Genomic DNA, 23,525 nt, shown 5'->3' on the forward strand with positions numbered 1-23,525 from the left:
CGTTCAGTGCTTAATAAATAATTTATCACTTTCTTCTAGTATTAAATGTTTGTAAGGGTTCATCTTGGAATTCGATGTATATAGCAACATCTGCATAACACATAATAATTAATATATTATTAAATATAAATGCTAAGTTTGCACATTCTCAATAGCTTATAGTAATTAATTACATATAGACATTGTATATGAAATATATAAGTAATTCTCATTGAATTAAGCCATTCGGAAGCTCTTCGTTATCAATCTTGTAGGATACGGGCCGATTCTGTAACTCTTAATAACAGTCTTTGATGTTGCGCAACTTTTTTTACTCTACATAATATTTGCACAACGACATCAACGACTGTCATTAAGAGTTACAGAATCAACCCCTTAGAATCAGATATGGTATTGATATTCTCTGGGATTTTAACGGCGCGGCGTGGCGACGTCGCAGAGAGCCCGCTTTTTAACAAAGCCATTTAGGAACCGGTCAGAGAAATCTCGCGAACGTCGGAAGTGAGGGTTCACAGTTCGATTTTAGCAATCTGCGGTCCCTTTTTGCGTTTTTCTTTCTTCACAGACTTCTTCTTTATAGAATCCTCGCGCTGGCCGGCGTGCGCAGCACTCCTATACGGATTCAAATAAGTCGGATCGCGTTCTGTAATATTCAACTCCTGTTCGACCAAACGAAACATCGTAATGGTCGATTTATTCAGTAAATACTGCGTCTGATTGGCGAAATTCAGGGACCAGTGTATTGTGGAGTTCCATCTCGGTTGCGTCCTCAGTATTCTGTGAGTGATGTCCGGCAAATGCAGCACGATGTCTCCGAAGAGCGCGATGTTTTCCAGGATGCTAGACAATGCTAAATACAGTAAGTAAAAAAAACAAGTCAGAATGGCATTTCGATTTATTATTTCTTATGAAATCACTATTATATCCTATCTAATTAATTTTAAATATTAATTTAATATTTTCAGATATCCACCGTACACAAACAATTAGTTCAATAAGTAAAGTGTTAGCGATATGCTAGCTTATCAGCACATCCGAGCAGAACATTATGGCAGAGTGGCATCAATTGTATCCGTTAAGTTCGTGCTGTGTGAGACACTAATAGCGGAGATGAAAATATTCTTGTAACATCTTATAATATATATTTTATCTTATAATATTTGTTATCTTTCAAATTCATGAAGATTTAAAAAAAACACTTCGAGTTTTTTTCAGAAATTATACAATGAGAAATCTTAAAAGTCTTACAAGAAGAGGTTCAGACGTTCGGAATTTAGAAAAATTTGAAACTACGGCATGTGAAGTATATCACCCAGACATTGAGCTTTTAAGTCGACAAAGCGGCTAGCCTGCTTACCAAGCAAATTAGCATAATTGGTTGTTACTTATAGATCCAATCAATCATATTCAATCGTTCGGTAAGCAGCCACTTTGCCATCCTGAATTCGCCCATTACTTTGGTCAAGCAGTAAGATGCATTTCTCAGTCATTGTCGAAAAAAATCGTTGAAAAATTTCGAATGGGATACACTGAAGCAAGTTTCAACTTAAAAGTTTCAACAAGTTCCATGATGTAACGGGTAATGCTCTTGTCTAGTAACCGCTAGTGTCCTTCTAATCTGACCATCTTCTTCCCGGTTTGTGATTGAACCGACATTTTTCATCCATTCCATTTAAATGCATAATGAAAATACATTATATTTTTACTTGAAATGCATGATGCATGACTATGGACTTGTTGTCGTAATATTTATGATTAGATATTACTAAATTTTTACGTTTTTTAAATTTTAATCACTAGCTAGTCATCTGAACGTGCAAGAATGTTCGTCAAGAACTATGAAGCTTATAGAACATCTCTATAGAGTAGAGTTGCAACTTACAGCGCCACTGTAGCGTGAGATAAAGAGAGATAGTCACAATTTTATTCTCTTGCATAATTTCGATGAAAAATGGCGGCCACTTCAAGTGCCAGACTATGGTGGAAGGGATAACATGGTGTGTGCAATTTGCAAGCATCTCTCTCTGAATTTCCGTCGTCTCTGTCTATGAACGTCAATAAGAGACTAAAGCTATCAACTATGAAACGCTAAACATGGTGATAGTTCGTTTTTATTTTAAAACTGTCTTAAATAATGTCTTAAGATGCTAATACAGTCCTCGGATTGATTTATGACATCTTAAGACTGTACTTAAGACAGTCTTAGATATAAGAATCGACTATAGAGAATCGAGAATACCGATCTGCTTCGCGTCGTGAAATTGATACTGAATCTTTCCTTGTTTAACATACTTTAATGTTTCTCTTTCTATAAAGAAAGACCTCCTCATGAAAGACCAAAGAATACTGATTTCAAAGAAAGCTATATTAGGTCCCAATTAAAAAATAGATACACCGAGGAATCGCAAATCTCATTTTTAATCTACATCCTATGTTGATCAGGAAGAAAGTTTACTGCATGATTAGCTTTCAAAAAATCACAAGAATCAAGAAAGTAGGAATTAATATAATTGGTATTAATTTTGACACCTTCCAAGGAATTAATGAATTCGTGAGTAATAATAAAGAATTACCTAACAACTGGTTAATTTATATTCCCAACTTCAGAATTTTGAGAACAGGAGTTGTGAGGGGAAGGGGGGGTCGTCCATCTTTGACTGTGGAAGACGTTAAGGGAATCACGTGGCCGGGTAAATCTTTTGAGATGATTAATGTTGAGAGATTAAAATATCTATCACGTGATTCTAATACATTAATGGACTCAAATTCGGTGAAAATAACTTTTAATTCCAGCCTATTACCCGAGTACATATACATCTGGAAGGTAAAATTGCGAGTTAACCACTAAATAGGATAAGGAAATGTGTTAAATGTTATCGTTGGGGACATTCATCGAATAATTGTAGAGAAAGAAACATTTACCCCAGATGTGGAGATAATCACTCTTTGAATAAGTGTAAAGCGGAACGGGAGAGTTGCGCTAATTGTCGTAAAGGCTACCAAGCTTTTTATTTGGATTGTCCGGTTTTTGCATATTTGAAATTAGTGAATACTATTTGTGCCTATATCAATATGTAAATAGACAATTAGTTCAAAGATTGATTAGGCAACAAAATATTAGAAGAGTTGAGGATGTCTATAGTTTTTCGTTCTTTGGCTTACTCGGTAAGATAGATTAGAGAGGATGAAACTGTGATTTTCCTTCGTCTACCGGATTTGGGTGATGATTCGATCTCGAAGGTTGTTTGGATAATCCTGACCGGTTGGGAATCAGTTTAGTTCAAATGGAGGAATAGGGATTAGATCTTTTTTTAAAGAGACGGATTTTGCTCGCCCCATGAATAGAGACTTTTCCAATTCTGAGGTCCCGAACTTTTTAGTTTCTAAATAGGGTTTCTGATTGGAGATGGTCCCGCCATTCGAGATTTGAATTTAGAGTTTAATAATTGTATGGATTCAAGAAGAATGGGAGGTAAAATTGATCTGATCTTGGAATCGAGCATCATGCCTCGGAATGTTATGAGGGAAGCTACTCTAACCCAAGTGTATTTCACACTGTTGGAAGATAAGTTGTCCAGAAATAAGAAACTGCGAAACTCACAGCGAGTTACTATCGTAAATAACACTATTACGGACTCGACTGATTTATCGTGTCTCCAGTAGAATTGCAGAGGTCTTGCATCTAAGATGAATGAATTTTCGAAATTAGTTCTTGAGTATGATATTGTTGCAAGAGATCTGGCTCAAATCGGGAACGATAACATATAAAGGAGATACGACTTTTAGAACCGATAGAGCAAATGATTTGGGAAATGGAGGTGGTACTGCAATTCTTTGTAGATCTTCATTGGACCTCTCATTAGTTAATCTTAATCCACCTAATAATAAGGGAGTGGAATTTACAGTGATGATCAATAAGATTATTTTTAATAACAAAAAATGTTGTTGGTTATATCTATATGTAGACCGCCGGATATTAATATGAATAGGGATAATTAGAACGATCTTTTTAACTGCTTCTTGTCTTTTACTCAGATATATAGCTTTGCAATTTTGGGAGACTTCAATGCCCAAAATGACTTGTAAGGCTCTTCCAAAGATAATCCGGCGGGCAGGAGACTTTCTCATGGAGACTTACGAATTCCTCTTTGCTAATCTTGAACAATGGCAGGAGTACTAGAGTTTCTGCCTGCGTTGGGTACCGTATATCATCGGTTCAATTTCAAGTTGGTCGATTTTGAAGGAACTACTTGGCAGTGACCATTATCCTATAATTATTAAATTTCACTCGGGGAATGTTTCGGTGAATTCTTTATCGACCATTTGCAAACCCAAGTTAATTTTTAGTAAATTCGATAAAAACATTTTTAAAGAGGGAGTAAAGAAAGAAATGAATTTACTTCAATCATGTAACCTTATGGGCTCATTTTTATATGAGACTTGGTATGATTCCATCATGAGGGCTTTTTTTGAATCGGGAGGAGTTTGTTTGGACAGTCTAGGTAATTTGATTAGATACAATCCGGATTTGGGTCATAATACTATTCAGAGATGTAGTACTACATCAAAAATAAAATGGTTCCATGAAACTTGTTCAGAGATAGTCAATAATAGAAAAGAGCTTTTTTTGAAACTAAAATATTCTCCATCAAGAGAGCCTTTGGCCAATTACCATAGGGCTTCACATGAAGCTAAAAACATTATTGTTAAAAGAAAGAGAGAGAGATCGTGAATTTGTTAATGAAGTGAATCATAATCCACACTCCAAGTCATTTTGGAATATGATTAACACTTTTAAAAATTGCGCTTATAACCCTATTAACCTCTCTCGAATATCGTCTGAAGAACAATCGGAATTGACTATGCAAAACTTAGCTCCCCCTTGATGTGCTAATAAGTTGGAGGATCCCATCGGTGATGATTTGAATCAGAGATTTTTGCCGCTCTTTGATATGAATGAATGAGTGGATATAATTAAAACGACCAAAGTCAAAAATGCGTCGGGACCGGATTTGATTAATAACTTATTAATTTTCTCTTTACCACAAGAAGTTTTGAAAATTCTAACTGATTCTTTCAATCAGATGATGACCTAGGGCAAGTTTCCAGAATGATGGAATAGGTCAGACACAATCTTGATCCCTAAACCGAATGGCAGAGAACTAAGACCGATATCTCTAACCGATATCTCTAGCGTGGGGAAAATTTAAAAAAAACTGGTCATTAAAAGATTTAATTGATTGATAGAATTGGAAAATGTGATCCCGATATCACACTATTTTTTCAAAAGGTTTTCAAAAGGAATGATCCTGCGACTACTGTTTGGCTCTCATTAATATAAAAGCATACAAGGCTTTCATGAATGGAAGATTACTAAGAGCTCTCTTTCTAGATATTAAAGGAACCTACGGTAGCGTGGACTTGTCGATATTGTTCAGATTTATCAATGGATTAATGATACCTCTGGGCTGATAAGCATTTCTTTTATCATTTCTTGTCTCCTAGAACAGTAAGTTTTATAACTCTGGAGATTTTATGGAGAGCGTATAGTGCAGAAAGGACTCTCTCAGAGATCGGTTCTAACCCCTATATTATTCAATATATGTTGACCGATTCTTGTTTTCAATCTCATACAATTGCTCCTCTATTCAGTTCACAGACGATTTCGTGATTTTATATAATTCAAAGGTAATTGTCATTCACTTAAGATTGGCCTTTGAAAGCGCTGACTCCTGACTTCGATTAATTTAAATTTAGAAATAAGTAAGACTCAATTTACTATAGTTCATAGAAGGAGAAAACATATTATACCAAATAACATTCAATTAAAGATAAGATTGTCCCATTCTCTAATTCGATAAAATATTTAGGTCTGGTCATGGACTCGGGGTTGAGATGGAGGGATCACTTGGTGAAGCTGAAATGAAAATCAGCTAAGTTTGTAAATATATTGAAATGAATAACAGGATCATCATAGGGTATCAGATCATCAACCACCACTATGTTCATTAATGCGACAATTTTGACTCAGTTTGAGATTTCTTTTGATTTACTAGCGTGTCTAAATCATACATTAAGCAAATTAATAACATGCTCTATAGGATATATAAGTTAGCAATGAGATTCCCCAAGACTTCAGCAAATACTGTGTGTTGGAAATTTTCTAAACAACACCCTTTTGAATCCAGAATAGTGAAATTTGCGGACTGTTTCTTTTTAAAATTTGTACAGCTCAAACATTCAAACATAATTAATAAAAATTAGTCGTCTATCATTTTTAATTTCGCATAAAAAAATAGCTAAAGGAAACATTTCGCATACATATTATATAGATGGAATATTAAATTAGAAATCAACTTGGATTCGGGAGTTTTGTCAAGGGGATGTGACAACCCGAATAGAGCTTTCACAAACCTAATTGCATTCAAGGTTACTTCTATTGAAGAGATTTGTATATTTATGAACGGATCAAGGTATTCATTGGACAGTAATACTTATGTGGGTTGTGCTTTATGGATCCCATCCATGAATTTAGTCAAGAATACTCGTTAAATCCTATCTCTAGTTCTTTCGCGGCGGAAGCATGGAGGAGCCATTTTGGAGATATTAAACTTGATACAGGAGAGAAAAATTATTTACTCTAATATATTGTATATACAGACTCAAAAAACTATCGATCTGGTGTCTGGCCTGAGGAGGAAGTAGGAAGATAAAATTGTGTCCATTGCTGTGGGATATTCGATATAAATTATACTCAATTAAGAAAAATTTTCCCAATTTCAGCGTCAGCGACTATGCCGCCCCGAATTAATAAGCACTAGTCTATACACTTCATTGTCTACATGACAGATTGATCGTATTACGTAGTAACATTTTAATCAACTTTAACGCTCGATATCTCACTTTGTGCAGAGCAGTTCCGGACATTTTTCTGCCAAATTCTTTCATTTTACGCAAAAACGCGTCGAATGAGCCTAATTTCATCGAAATAGGAAGTGAGAAAGCTCTTCTGAAGAATGATCAAATTTGCTTTTATTTGATAGTTACTATTATTGTTCTAGGGCCTAGAATGATTAATAATACATTTTTTATCATTGATTTCGCAAAAAGGCGCCGTTTAATTGCGTAAAGGCTAGCCTTTTCATGAAAAGGCTAATTTCGTAAAAAGGCTGCGACATACATACTCCGGAATTTTCCAAAGTCGATTTTGTCGACAATGGCTGAGAAACGCATCTTACTGCTTGACCAAAATAATGTCTAGGTGATACATTTTACGTATCATAAGATTCAAATTTTTCTAAATTCCAAACGTCTGAGCCTCTTTTTATTAGAATATTTTAGAAGTCACATATATGAGAAATTCTAGAAAAGATTTAGGTTTTTTCAATATTTCTCAAAAGTCCTTCAATTTACAAAATTATATAATTACATGTAGAAATTTTGAAAAATTTTCAGAAACCAGCAGAACCAAGTATAGTCTGTCATATTATAATTATTTAAATGGTTGCGAAATGGCAGATTCTGCTCAGTTTCTGCACTCAATCTGCCATCATATTCTATTAGCAAATTCTCTCGATACATCTGACGATAAAATTGGCAGATACTTTACGAAATTTATTTTTGAAAGATTCGACTATCTGGCTATCTATAAATAATCGTACCATCTTTGATGTTGGCATCTTCTGGAAAGGAATTACTGTACTGTAGGAAACCGGCCTTTTCGAGGACATTTTTACTCGATTCAATGACTTCGACTACCTTCTCAGCTAGCATCACGATCATTTTGTACAGACGCTCGTAATTGTCCATTTTTAAGAGAGTTTGCACAGCTTCTATGTGATCTTTTCGTCGTTGAGCAAATAATTTCTTAACTATTACAAAAAATAGTTGACAGATAAAAAAGTAGTAAACATAATAATAAATTAATAAGTAATGATCCGCTGAACATAAAATAACAGTAACATTATATCAGTATTACGATTTCCTACTTAAAAAAATGTAACTATTACATACAATATGTGTTACGTTACATTATTGTCGAATGGGAAATTACAATATTGATTAATGTTACTGTTAATCTGTTTTTGACGAAAGTTAAAAAGTTAAAGATAAAATACAGAATGCTAGATAAAATATTTAGCATAAATAAGATAATATTATATATACTATGAGGTATTATATTTTAGAATAAGTAAGATAAATATAAAAAATGTAAATACTTAATGAAAATACTTAATGTAAGACATTCATTTATATTAGTAAATAGAATTGTATAGCAATGAAGAAAGCGCATTAATAACTCTTAGGCTTGTTCCTTGCCACTACACTGGATTGCATTAAAACTTTATCTCGCTTTCGTTAAATTCCAAATATATAACTATTTAAAACCACAACAACATAGCACAAATTATAAACAATAAATAAAGGAGCAGATAACCACACACAGTAGCGAGAGTCGTATTTAAAACATCACTGTTAAAACATAAAAACGTTTCGGCCAAGATATAACTATCACAGATGTAAAACTTTTAAAATATTCTCTCTCCTCATCATTACATCTCTTAACAATGCAATAATATTTGCCTGAGAATCACAGAATCTGAAAATTTTATGATAACATATGATCATTAACACATTGACTGATCCATATAGCACAGAAAGATTGCAAAAGGATTGCAGACCTCATTGCAATGTTGTAATATTGCAAATAGATTGCGCAATGTATTTACAACATTGTTGCAATATCATAGCATCATAAAAATGTTCGCCTTCAACAAGATTACGCTGTAAGGTCGTAGCAATGTTGCAATGCAATGCATTTGCAACTATTATTAAAAATAATTTTTTATTATTATTGAATATAATTCGAAATATAATTTGTGATATAAATTTAAAAAATGCAGAAAAAGAACTAATCAGTATATATTTTATAATATTATATTTTATACTAAATTATAAATTTTATATGCAGGTATATATATTTTTTAAATTTGTAGATATATATAATAATTTACAAATTTTTTGCAAATATTATATATTGTATATTTTATACTTTGCAGGTACGCCTATTTTGTACTTATTATTAACTAGAAATGGAAATAATAAGAAACTCCATGCATTCTATTTCATTTTCTTTGCCATCTCTGATGAAAATTTTTCTCAGAATTTTTCATAAAATTTTTCAGAATTTCTATATAATTTTATAATTTCCTCACATTTTTTTATATGAATTAGGACATTTCTCAGAAAATTAACATCTTTTCTCAGAATTTTTCATATATGTTAATTATAAAATATCGTAAGATTTCTAAGATTTTTTGTAAATATAATTTCTGATGAAATGTTATAAAATTTGAAAAATTTTTAAATATTTTTTAAAAATTGTGGAATGAGAAATTTCAGAATATTTCAGAATTTACTTGTATGAAAAATTCTGAGAGATGTAAACTTTCCGAATATTTCTGAGTATTTCTGAAAAATGTTCCAATTCGTATAAAAATTATGAGAAAAATTTTCACCAGAGATATTCAAAGAATTTTTTTAATTCAGGTATTCCAAAAAATTATGAGAGTTAATTATAAAGTTTGAAAAATCTTTCTTGTCACGCGGCGGCAATAAATGTCTGCGTTCAATTAATATAAAACTCTTCAATATAATTGGTTTATACATTTAAATCCAGTAAGGAACTAAGGGCAAAATCAATCATATTAAAAAATTTTACAACATTTGCAAAGTTGCTTTTCCTGCTGAACGCAGTCAATGTTTCAACGAATTACAATTTATACTGCTATATAGCATATAATATCACAGTAATATCGCAGCAATATTGCATTGAATCAGAAATGTTATATATTACAGTGAAATATATAGATATTACTGATATATTACATATTGATAAATAAAATTGAAATATTATAGTAATGTTTTTGTGATATGTTACAATAGTATTGCTGCAATTTATCAAAGTAATTGTGGCAATAATTAAGGTGGTTGTATCGTATAGGAGCGACTTGTGGGGTGGGGGAGGGGGAAGGGGAGAGGGAACAATCGCTCGAAGCGCATGAGGGCACCGTTCGACAGTAAAAAAAAATTACTTCAAAAATTGCTGCAGACCACAATTTTTGAACAATAATTTTTATTTCCCCACTGTGCGCTGATATTCGAGAATGAGTTGATAAGCGAAGTGAATATTAGTGAAGTAGTAAAGCAATTTTGTAAGTTTTTATAATTAATATTTGTCTTACCCCCCATTTTCTTCGGTTTAGGAACTTCGTATTATATTTATCTATATTAATCTCTAACTTTGTCTGTAATTATATTTATATTATCTATGCGTATTAATTGTAACCGATAAATTGTAACGCATTTGATTTATCGTTTCGTCCCAGATAGTGTCTGTCTTGTTGCTGACTGAGTATGCATTGCTAAGCATGTGTTGCTACCAGAATTGTAGCAACTGAGTCCTCATTTGTTGACAACTTGATGCCTTCATGATATGATAACTTTGAGTAGCAACTCGCCAGTAGTTGAGGACAACTTTCAAATCGCCATCATCAAAATTCATACTACTGCCATTATGTTGTCATAATAATGTGCAGCATCATACAATGTTCTCATATTGCCAACACAAGATAACATTGATGCAGTTATCTCGCTGTTAAACTGCTTGCAATACATACACACATTGTTGTCTGCATTACCCGAGTCAAAATTTGGATCTTTGGTTAAATCTTTAATTCTATAATGCAGGAGCTAAAATATTAAGATAGGTTAAATTATAATGACACAGTTTACTTCTACTTTGACTCTAATGGTGTCTAATTTCCCTTTTCATTGTTTTTAGTGTTAAAATAGATTAATTTACAATAGGAGTTAATATATTAGGTGTTGGAATTAATTCGTAGCGTTTTACAAGAGATGGCACAAGCAGTACACTATTTCGTTGTTACCTATAGTTCTGTATACATTGTAAACATCTATCATAGGACGTCATTTGCCGTACATAACCTTTCTTGAAATCATAAATAACAATACTGTATAATTCATTGAATATGTCAAAATTTGTGCCAGATAAAGTGTTTTTGCGGGGAGTTTTGCTTCATTACTTTAATATGAACAAAAGTGCAGCTGAAGCTCATCGTATTTTAGTGGATGTGTATAGTGAACATGCTCTGGCTGAGCAAACGTGTAGGAAGTGGTTTGCACGTTTTAAAGCTGGTGATTTCGACTTGGATGACAAGGAGCGACCTGGTCAGCCGAAAAAATTTGAAGATAACGATTTGCAGGCACTGCTCAATGAAAACTCATGTCAAACACTTAAAGAATTATCTACGTCATTGGAAGTTGACTTCTCAACAATAGGAAAACGTCTTAAAAGTTTGGGCATGATCCAGAAGGAAGGACATTGGGTCCCATATGAATTGAAACCAAGGGATATTGAGAGACGTTTTCTCACGTGCGAACTGCTGCTTCAACGGCAGAAAAGAAAAGGTTTTTTGCATCGGATTGTTACCGGTGACGAAAAGTGGATCCATTATGACAATCCAAAGCGCAGAAAGTCATGGGTTAAGCCCGGCGAACCATCAACATCAGTGGCAAAGCCCAATATCCATGGCTCAAAGCTCCTGCTCTGTATTTGGTGGGATCAGAAGGGTGTCATATACTACGAACTGCTAAAACCGCATGAAACCGTTACTGGAGATCTCTACCGACGGCAACTGATGCGCTTGAGCCGTGCATTGAAGCAAAAACGGTCGGAATACTTCGAAAGACACGATAAAGTCATCTTGCTGCACGACAATGCTCGCCCACACGTTGCAAAACCGGTAAAAACATACCTGGAAACACTTAAATGGGAAGTGCTACCGCACCCGCCGTATTCTCCTGATATTGCACTTAGCGACTACCACTTGTTTCGATCATTAGCTCATAGCTTGTGCGGAAGTTCACATCTTACGAAGATTGTACAAAATGGTTCGATTCCTGGATTTCATCTAAAGATGAACAGTTCTTCCGACGCGGTATTCATTCACTGCCCGAAAGATGGTCAAAAGTAGTAGAAAGTGATGGGAAGTACTTTCATTAATGTATTTTTTAATGCTCATGTGAAATAAATAACATTCTTTCATTAAAAAAACGCTACGAATTAATTCCAACACCTAATATATATAGATAGGATTGCAAAATAGATTTAATCACAACCTCTATTGAAACTTCATCTGCTACTTGAATATACACTGTTTATAAATTCGGGAACTGCGATTTTCTCACATTTCACGGAAATTTAAGTATCTCAGTGAAGAAAAATAGCAGCGAAATTTTTAAAGATGCAATTCAAAGAGGAAAAATAGAGTTTTAAACTGGAATTTGGATTTTGACTCTATGATATTTTCGAAATTACATAAAATTGAAATTTTTCAAAAATATTTTTTTCAATATTTTTGTTAATCTTTGAAGCGCTCTATGTGAATGAAACATCACAAAATTTAATAAACAAATATTTCAAATAGACTGTCTAAGCTTTAAAATGCTTTCAGAAAAAAATTGCTGCAATAATTTTTCACAAATTGACTTTTTTATTGTGTATAATTTTATTGTATAAAATCTTTTTCTAAATTTGAAGTTCTATATTCTTCCTCTTTAAAATACATTTTTAAAAACTTTTCTGATTTTTTTTCACCGAAATACTTTTTGTGAAATGCAAGAAAATTACAAACGTTCCCGAATATATAAATGATAATGTATCTTTCATCCATAAAATTATTAATAAAAATATAAAGCTCAGAAACAGACAGTTAAATTATATCAAAACATAAATTTATTAAAATTTATTAAAAATTGCTTAACATTAGAGCACAATTATAATAGTAATATTCATTAATATTAATAATTATAATACTTATTATAGATATATTTTTATTTAATATTGTGTGATATTAATAATATAGTTGAATTATAATAGATTAAATAGACAGATATTATGCGCTGATTATAATAGATTAAATAGATAAAATTATAATAGATAATATAGTTGAATTATAATAGATTGAATTAATAAAAATATTTTTACAAATTAGTCAACGTATATTGCTGAAACGAATCTAAAAATAAAAATATTTTAGTTACAATTTTCTTTTAATTTTAATTTTTTTTATTGCATTGGGTCGTACCAAAAATTTGTAGTGCGATATATCATTTGTATCTATATATTTCTAAAAAATTTAGCAATTATACTGTTCAAAAGAGCAAAGTTTCAAAAAAGTAAAATTTTAAAGTTTCAATAGAGTAAATTCACAAAAACTCAGAAGAAATAATGATCTTTCGAAAGAAGAGAATTTTAAATTTATATAAACTAATTTTTGAAATTTAAATTTAATTTATTTTTAACCAAGTTACTGTTTGAAATTCGAATTTCGCTAACTTTTATAGCAATATGAACTTTTTTGTTACGATCCATATAATAATAATTTCTAATTTATTTTTGTTTAAAAAATTTTTACCGCTTCGTAAAGAGGATTGTTTCATTATTAGTGTTATTATTCTTTGCAGATTTATAATTTTGGAAATTATTATCCATAGGTTGATTGTTTCTTAAGCTATTAATATTTCGTGATACGTGATATGCTTCCTGTTTTTCCTTTTAACTTTTTTATTTCTTTTCTTGATTTATTTGTCTTTCGATACTTTCTCTTTCGAAGTCACTCATTTATTGTAATAAAATCGATTCTTTCTTTGTAATAATATTATCTTATATGTTTATCCGTTCTAAGAAAGCATAGTCAAATATATTTTTTCTATTTTATCTGTTGAGTTGGCCAGAAGTTTGTGCGATGTTTTTAGTTCAATTAATTCAATTATGTATAGAATATGTTTGTTGCGAAATTTTTTAATATCTAACACGAAAGCTTAAAGTTTTTCCTAAAAATACGTTTTTAAAAAAAGTTTCTACGTATTTTTGTCATTGAATTATTCGCGAAAGTGAAAAGAGCATTCTAATTTTAAATTTCTTATAACTCTGTTAAAAATCATCGTACCACAATTAAAAAAACAGAAATTCTTAAAGCTAGAATTTTGCTTTATCGAAAGGTATAATTGCCAATTTTTTAAATGTAGAATATATTATATATAAATTTGAACTAAAAATAATATTATTACCCTTTTAAGTATTTTGCGTAATAGTTAGAAGGAAAGTATAATGACGTATTTTTAACTTAAATTTAATGTTCTATTTTTTTAAAAATTGGCAATTGTACTAATCGATACAACAACGTTTAAGTTTAAGGTTTCGACTTTAAAAATCTATTTTTCTAAATTGCAGTATGATGATTTTTAATGGAGTTATGAGCAGTCATCTTCTTTTTGCTTAACTCACGAGTTCTTCGCTTCTTATGTTTTTAATTAGTACTTTAATTCGTCGCCATATATCGGCAATGATTCAGTCACAAACAAGTCTAGCGTAGTAATCAAATCAATATAACAAAATATAAATTAAAATATTGTAGAACATGTGAATACGAATGCATTAAAATATTTACCATGTAATTCTTTAGATAACATATGATCAATTGCAGGTCTATTTGTTCTTTTTCCAGTAGCCGAATAATTCGCAATGCTTGAACCATATATATATATATATATATACAAGTATATATATATATATATATCTATATATATATCTATATATCTATATATATATCTATATATCTATATATATATATATATATATATATATATATATATATCTAATATTACTTCGCGCACCATAATTTTTAAATCTTTATTCAATTGTGCTTTCATTCCTAAAAATGTTTTTTTTCTTTTGGAAAATTCCTGAATTAGGCTATATTTCTTCCTAAAAATGAAAAGCAGTTGATAATGTTTCTTTATTTGAATTAAAGTTAAAAAGCTAAAAGAAGAAAAATATTTTTCTTTAATACACAGTAAATAAGACTTTTACTTATTGTGTATTTATATTATACCGTTCCAATAAATCATTTATTATTGTTCCTTTTTAATGTTTATTTTCTATGTATTAATATGCACATTTAATATCTATTTTTTATTAAGTATATTTAATATTATTACTTTGTCTTCAGTCGCTTTAAAATAATAATTTGGTAGCTGCAAAAATAAAATAAAATTTATTTATAATATAATATATTATAGGATATATATATATATATATATATATAAAACACAAATTGTAGCAATCAAAATCTTAAATGGTCTAGAGCTAGATTTTAAATGCTTCTATGATTCTGTGTGAATTTATGTATGTAGTCCTTTTAAAACGCGCGTTGAAGATTTTTCGGTCTTGAAACGCTAATTTTACTAAATTACCGCAGTAATATCACGAATTAAAATTGACTAGCAATTTTAACAATTTTTTAATGTCTTTTTTCGCATCTTTGAAACGATTTTAATTACGCTAAGTGACATATTAAAATCTGTAAATAATTCTTATTGCAAAAAATATTATCGCGGCCGGAAGACAAACCCGGATCTCTTGCATTTCGTGCAAGATTAATTTATTTTTCAATTTTTTATTAAATATTATTTAATTATTGGTTATTTGTTTTATTGTTTTGTTTTATTGTTATTTAATTGTGATTTTTATTGTTTATTTATTTATTATGTTTTTAAATATATTCATATATTTATTTATTTTATAATATATATTTATACATTGTACATATTTATATATATATATTTTATATTTCTATTTCTATTTTTATTTATATTTATTTATTTTATACTTGTTATATTTTTCTATTATATTATATTTTTTATATTCGTTATTTTTTTAGTTTATCACTATTTAAAATCGCCTTTTTAAAAATATTATTGAAAGTCTTTAGTGAATATTACTTGGAATATTTTCTCTGATTCAATGTCCATTTTTTTACTATTTTCATATGCCTTCTTTATCATGATTAATAATTGTTCTTGAAAATAAATATCTCTCTTAGTAATTGTAAATAGTCCATTTTTAGTCACTGTAATGAATAAATCAAACTTGTGATATATTTATAAACAATTAATAGTTTCTTACTATTTAATCCTTACTATTTGGAATTTCTGAAAATATTCTAATTCCAATGTCTTCATTTTTCTCATTTCGCTTAAAAATTCTGTTGAATTTGTTGAATCCGATGGATAATCCAGATTTTCACTTATATTCTGTTTTTTATGTTTGTAGATAGAGTTAATTGTTGAGAGTTAGTTGTAAATGATAATGAAGAACACAGAGAAATTGTTGATGTTATATTTGCATTATTTGAAGGAATTAAAGAAGAAATTGAATAGTTTCTGTCTAATAAAATCGAGGGATTTGACGGAAAATATGTTGATGTTGAAAAGCATTGAGAAATTGCTGATGATATTTTTATTATAATTATTTGAAGGACTTAGAGAAGGAATAGAATGGTTTTCATGTAATAAATCCGAGGGATTTGAAGAAAAGTGTGTTGAGCATTGAGGAATTATTGATAATATATTTTCATTATCACTGGAAAAACTTGATGATGGTGTAATTTTAGTGTAATAAGTATCAGGTACCGGACCAAATGTGTAACTCGTTTGTAATTTTTTCTTCCATTTATTTTTTCGTGGACTTTCTTCCAGATTTCCAGTTATTTTTCTTGATTCTTTTCCTTTATTACAGTCATTTATTACATCAGCAGAAAAAAATCTTTGTAGACGGATCATGGATGACACTATTAGTCAATATGATTAATTTATGCAATTCATTTTCATTTTCTGTAATAATAAAAATTAATAATGGTGAATAATATTTTCAGAAATACGGATAATCCCAGATAGCACAGAATATTTATGATAAATATTTATTGCCATTTATTTTTTGAAATTTATTTAAATATTTTATGTAATATTTATGATGAATATAAATAAATATTTCTAATAAATATTTTTACTTGAATTATAATGTCTTATTAAATATTTTTGTAACATTTACTACAACATTTACAATAAATGTTTTGTAGTATTTATAATAAATAATATTTATGATCTGTGCAATTTAAGACTACAAAAATATTTACAAATATTTTGTAAATATTTTATAATTATTGTGTACTGTCTGGAATATAAGGAGTGCATATTTTTCGCAATAAGATAGAGGTATAGATATTGTATAGTTTGTACATTTTTAGTAAATAAATATTATATAAATAATATTTTTAGTACTAACATAATAATTTATAGCAAAAATTTTTGCCATAGCCTTTGTTGCTGGATTTTATAATCTTTCCACGTTAATTTTGTTATTTCGCCTATACGTCTGCTTTTTTTTGGCATAACTGATAATTTCATTACGTTCTTTTTCTTCACTTTGTAGCCATCAAATTAAAGTAAATTTTTTAAATGGAGCCATAATTCTTATATATATTTATTTTTTTAATTTTAAGTAATTATATAATAGTGTTATATTTGAACTAACTATATAATAGTGTTATAAATATTTTAAACATGTGAAACATGCAAAATAAATGAATATGAAAGTCTGAATAAGTTGTTGCAACTATTTTATATGCACGTATGCAATCCAATGTGATAATATATTTGAAATATATATTCGATTAAATATTTAATACATAAATAACATGTTCTACAAATCCCTTCAAGAAGTTTGCAAAAAACAGCAATGTATTCAAAGTTTTTTTGAAAAATAGAAATGCAGATATGTTATCCTTTCACAACAAACAGATTATGTCAAGTATCTTGAAATAATTTTTGCTCGATAACTTCTAATCGATATCGTAAGGAAGTTCGATAGACATATACACACACACACACACACACACACACACACACACACACACACACACACACACATACACACACACACACACATACACACACACACACCATGCGCGCGCGCGCACACTTATATTGTGTCCATAACATTCCATTTTTATTGAACAATACATTTTCATAGTTTATTTGCTTAATTTGTTCTTATTTTTATTGTTATAGACTAAAATTTAAAAACAATAACAATAACCTAATTTTTTATATATAAATATTTTAAGTATTTACTAATTATTACAGTTAACATAAATTATGTACAGTTTCGATTCACCAATTAGTTACATAGATTTAGAATAAATAAATATTTTATGTATTTACTGGACAAATTTCTGCATAATGTAACTTTACATAAATTTTGTGACGATTTCGAGAATACTTGAAGTATTTGTATTAAAAAGTGAAATTTTTGTCATTATTTTATAATACATTCTCACATTTCTAATAGAACACAGAGTAAGAAATACTTATTGAAATAACTTATGATCCAGATGATAAACTGTCACTAAATTTATTGTATTATTATATTACTTTTAAATGCTATTTGTATAATTTTTTCATAATTTTCTAATAATTTTAAAATATTTATCGTACCTCCTTAATAAAAAATTTTAATTAAAACTTTATATTTATTGATATATGCAAAAAATTTTAATATATACATATATATATTATATATATATATATATATATATATATATATATATAATAACTGCAATTACAATTCTAAAAATTATGAACCAATCGATAAAGATATTGATTCAATTTCCGAAGAAAATGATTATTCAAGCATTTCTAATAGAACGTATAATATCAAAGATAGAAATAGTGATGACCAAAAATAATGATTAAGATGACAATCATAATGATGATCAAGAGAATGATCAAAATGATGATCAAGAGAATGATCAAAATGATGATCAAGAAGATGATGAAAATGATGATCAATATGATAATCAAGAGGATAATCAAAATGATCAAGAAGATAATCAAAATAATGAGCAATATGATGATCGAGAGGATGACGAAAATGAAATTAATGAACCATTATATTATGATGCTGAAATAACTGTCGGTGATAATATGATGTTAATTTTATCTCTTCTTTTACATCATAATCTTATTGACATAACAATGTCATATATTGCTGATATTATCACAGTTATAGAATTTCATTGTATATCTTAAAATCTAACAAGAAATAGTTTATACAAATTTATAACATTTTTTCGCATAAATTAAACTAATATGACTAAACATTATTATTGTACGATTTGTAATCGAGAAGTAAAATCAACGCAAGATATTTGTCCATTGTGTCGTCAAAAAAAGAATACTTATTTCATTAAACTATCCTGTAAAAATTAATTAAGAGAAATGTATGCAAGATCTTCATTCCATGACAAATTGCAAAGTCAATTCCGAAGACCGTTACAATTACCTGGAAGAATAAGAGACATTTATGATGGACAACTCTATCATGAACATCGGTTTTCTTCGAAATCCTAATAATATTTCTTTCACGTAGTATACTGACGGCATACCAGTTTTTAAATCATTAAAAATAAGCATTTGTCTATTGTATCTTAGTATTAACCAATTATCTTTTGAAGACAAAAAGAAAAGAGAAAATACTTTACTTCTTGGTTACTGGTACAATCTCATAAAAAACCTCAAATGAATACATTCTTGTATAAATTTATGAAGGCTTTAAAAGAAATCGCTGAAGGTATTGAAATCAAATTACCTAACAACAATTATATTATTAATGTTTTAATTAATGTAATAATAATTAAATATGACAAACTATAACTTGTGTTGTGGTTTTTTATGCTCTTATTTTTTATATGTTTTAATTATATTATTGTAAAAGGTGTATTATTAACTTACGATCTTCCTGCAAAATGTGAATGTTTAAATTTCGTTCAATTTAACGGTGATTATGGTTGTCGTCTATGTTTATGTAAAGGTGAAAATATTCAAATTGTTCCACGTAGTAATGTACATATTTTTCCATTTGAAAATGAATTAATTTTAAGAACGTCTCAACAATCCATTGAATTTGCCAATAAGGCATTAAACAAACCCTTTATGGGAGTGAAAGGACATACAGTTTTGTCAAAAATAATGTCAGATTTTATTACTGGAATGGCTATTGATCGCATGCATTGTGTTGATGGCAGTGTGGTTAAAAAAATTTTGACATTGCTTTTCGATCAAAAATATTCACATACTGCTTTTTCTTTGTATCCGGTTATTGACATCGTCAATAGACAATTAATAAGTATAAAACCTCCGAAAGTTATTCATTGTATGCCATGTACAATTGCAGATTTAATACATTGGAAAACATCAGAATTAAAATGTTTTTTTTTTTTATTACTCTATTCTTATTTTTGAAGGAATAATGTGTGCAGATTATTTTGAGCATTATTTACGGTTAGTTAAAGCTATAACTATTTTAAGTTTTGATAAAGTTACTGATTTTATGATTTATACGTATATTTCAAGATTTATTGTGATTTGTTCGTGAATTTCAAGATATATACGGAATTCAATTTTGTTTTATAAACGTTCATTTATTATTACATTTGGGAGACAGTGTAAAAAAATTAGAACTCTTATGGACTTATACATGCTATGAATATGAAAATCTAAATGCTCAATTATAAAAATTAATAAACGGTGCTCGTCACATTGACACACAATTGGCTTCTCAAGATCAATTTATTAAAATAACCAAAATAATAGAATTATTACAAAATGATAATATTCAAACTTTTTTTTAAAGAAAAAAAAGCATCAAGATTATACAAGAAATATATCCACATTGCTATAGTGTTGGTATTTATAAATTACAACCATTTATTACAAAAGACATTATTACAAAAGCTTTAAACAATAGTGAAATTCCGTACGATAATATTTTAATATATCAATATTTTGGGCTTTTGTATAATGACAAATTTTATGTATCTAAGATGTATGTATAATTGAAGTTTGCAAACAGAATCTATTGTACAATATTTTCAGAATAATGAAGAAAAGTTAGGTACTATTTATTATTTTATTAAACTTTCAAATTGTAATCAATTCACTTATAATTGTTGTCGCGACTATTTATATCGCAACATTACGCGATTATTTGTGAAATTATGAAGCACGATGTATTTACCGCTACAGGTTATTTCATCAATTTGAGTATTCTACTGAACGATTTTTTTATAAATGTTTCGTAACAAATAATTTCTACTAATTTTTCCTGTTAATTATCTCATAACACCCTGTATTTATATGAATTTTGATAATTTAACATATGCTGCTTTCAAAAAGGAATAAAATTATTCGTCTCTTCTCTTATAATTTTAATATTAATTTAATATTATAAGTACTGCATATTTTAAATTTCATTATTTTTTCTATATTTAGTTTATTAGTTTTATGTTTGTATATTTTAAACAGTAGTTTTCTGTATGTATATTTTAAATATTCATACATTTAAGTAAATTAATAATTTTAATTTTAATTTTAACTTTAATTTTAATTCTAATCTTTAACTTTATTTTAACTCTAATCAAGAATGGATAATCCTTATATAAATTAATTTAAAATGTCAATGAAACTCCTATATTAATTTGTAGAATTCATATCAAGGTATTTAAAAGAGGAATTTATATAAATAGATAGTCATCAAAATAGGTTTTTGAAACCATGGAGCATTTAAATATTAAAGTCACATTAGAATTTTTAGATTCTTTGTAGTTTTTAAGATAATTTAATTTAAACATTGAAATTAAATCTGTAGAATTAAAGATTTAAAACAGAAGTTAATAAGTACAATACCATTAAAGTAGCTTTTCGTTACCTGTGGATTATTTAAGTGTCAAAGTAGCATCGAAATATGAGAAGCATTTGTAGCTTCAAAGTAGTATTGAAATAAAATCTATAGATTGAAAGGTTTAAAAAAGAAATTATTAAGTGTAATATCATCAAAGTATATTTTAGAGTATTTAAATAGGTAAATTATCCTTAAGAATGTCAAAGTAATATCAAAATTTCGACTCGCTACAATGTCGATATATTCGAAATTTGAAGACAAATCTATGGCAAGTTGCCATACTGAGACACGTTGCTATCTGGAGTATTCGATTAATTTTTTTATATAATTTACATACTGAAAATGTTATCTTGGCCGAAATGTTTATAATTTTAGCAATGATATTTTAAATATAAAACTTTCGCTACTGACATCCTGCGTGTGGCTATTTGCTTCTCTATTTATTAGGTGTTGGAATTAATTCGTAGCGTTTTACAAGTGATGGGAAGTACTTTCATTAATGTATTTTTTAATGCTCATGTGAAATAAATAACATTCTTTCATTAAAAACGCTACGAATTAATTCCAACACCTAATATTATTGTGTATAACTATTTCTTTTTAAGTACAACAAATGTACATTAATTCAACAAAGAACAAATTTTTCATTCTTTTTAACTATATCTTTTCACATTTTGCCCTTTAGCGAATATTTTTCTCAGAATTTTTCATATAATTTTTTAGAATTTTTGTATAAATTTCAGAATTTTTCAAAAGTTTTGAATAATTTCGTAACTTTTTAAAAAATTTACTAGATTTTTTTTTAAATCAAATTGAAATATTTTTTAGAAGTGCCAAGAAAATATATTTTCTTTTAGAAATCTTCATATGTATAAATTTCGAAATGTTCTAAAATTCCTTATTTTATAATTTCTAATGAAATCTATAAAATCTGAAAAAGAGCTAAAGAGGTATTTTTTCAGAAATTATAAAATGAGAAATCTTAGAAATTATAGAATATTTCAGAATTCACATATACGAAAAATTTTTAAAAATATACTGTAGGTACACTTTTTTAGTATTTTTAAAGAGTATTCCAATTCGTACAAAAATTCTGAGTGTGAGAACAATTTTCTTTAAAAGCGTATTTAAAGCAACGTACAAGGCTACCGCTGAAAAAAATAGAAAAGAACAGAAAGTGCATCTGTGAATAACAACTGGTGAAAATTTTTACACGAATTGGAACATTTTTCAGAAATACCCATAAATGTTTAGAAAGTTTATATCTTCTCTCAGAACTTCTCATACAAGTGAATTCTGAAATATTTTGAAATTTCTCATCCCATAATTTTTAAAAAGTATTTAAAAATTTTTTAGATTTTATAACATTTCATCAAGAATTATACTTACAAAAAATCTTAAAAATCTTATGATATTTTATAATTAATATATATGAAAAATTCTGAGAAAAGATGTAGATTTTTTGAGAAATGTTCCAATTCGTATAAAAAATGTGAGAAAGTTACAAAATTATAGAGAAATTCTGAAAAGTTATATAGAAATTCTAAAAAAAATTATATAAAAAATTCTGAGAAAAATTTTTACCAAGGTAAAGCTAAAAAATGACGAAAAAAAAGAAAAAATTAAGCTCAACTTATTATTAACACATACACAGCTCTTCGTCGAGTCTTGATTTGAATTCGCCGCTCTTTCGCGGCTCGCTCGCGGCTGACTCTGCGATTTCTCGCTGCGCATGAGCGAGTATTGTCAACACTGACACAGCCACGACAATGTAAAGAAAAGTGTGCGGCAATCGACTCGTCCACGAGTGAAGCATCGCGATGAAAGTCATTCAATGAGCAATGGTCAGCAACGATGTCGC

General features: G+C 28.7%; 1 protein-coding gene, 1 long non-coding RNA gene and 2 pseudogenes across 2 annotated transcripts; 3 read left to right on the forward strand and 1 right to left on the reverse strand.

Annotated features, from left to right (window-relative positions):
• Positions 1–97: 97 nt before the first annotated feature.
• On the reverse strand, positions 98–23,495 carry LOC105152369 (coiled-coil domain-containing protein 134). The gene is made up of 3 exons (XM_011066613.2): positions 23,315–23,495; positions 7,662–7,871; positions 98–850 (listed from the first exon to the last, which is right to left on the reverse strand). Exons 1-3 carry the CDS (start codon positions 23,493–23,495, stop codon positions 510–512), a joined length of 732 nt encoding a protein of 243 aa, XP_011064915.1. The 3' UTR covers positions 98–509.
• On the forward strand, positions 754–6,260 carry LOC147907998 (uncharacterized). Its single transcript, XR_015546800.1, has 2 exons — positions 754–859; positions 966–6,260. It is a non-coding gene; the product is annotated as an uncharacterized LOC147907998 (long non-coding RNA).
• Positions 18,693–19,609, forward strand: LOC147907999 (uncharacterized; annotated as a pseudogene).
• LOC147908000 (uncharacterized) lies at positions 19,609–23,307 on the forward strand (annotated as a pseudogene).
• Positions 23,496–23,525: the final 30 nt, after the last annotated feature.

The sequence above is a fragment of the Acromyrmex echinatior genome, chromosome 11 (assembly GCF_024713525.1).
Source record: "Acromyrmex echinatior isolate Ae372 chromosome 11, ASM2471352v2, whole genome shotgun sequence".
Classification (NCBI taxonomy): Eukaryota; Metazoa; Arthropoda; class Insecta; order Hymenoptera; family Formicidae; genus Acromyrmex; species Acromyrmex echinatior.

Coding starts and splice junctions, on each gene's coding strand:
- LOC105152369 (XM_011066613.2), bottom strand. CDS start 23,495: ATGACTTTCATCGCGATGCTTCACTCGTGGACGAGTCGATTGCCGCAC. Junction 7,872..23,314: donor AAGACTCGACGAAGAGCTGT/GTATGTGTTAAT, acceptor TTTTTGTAATAG/TTAAGAAATTATTTGCTCAA. Junction 851..7,661: donor AGATGCCAACATCAAAGATG/GTACGATTATTT, acceptor TACTGTATTTAG/CATTGTCTAGCATCCTGGAA.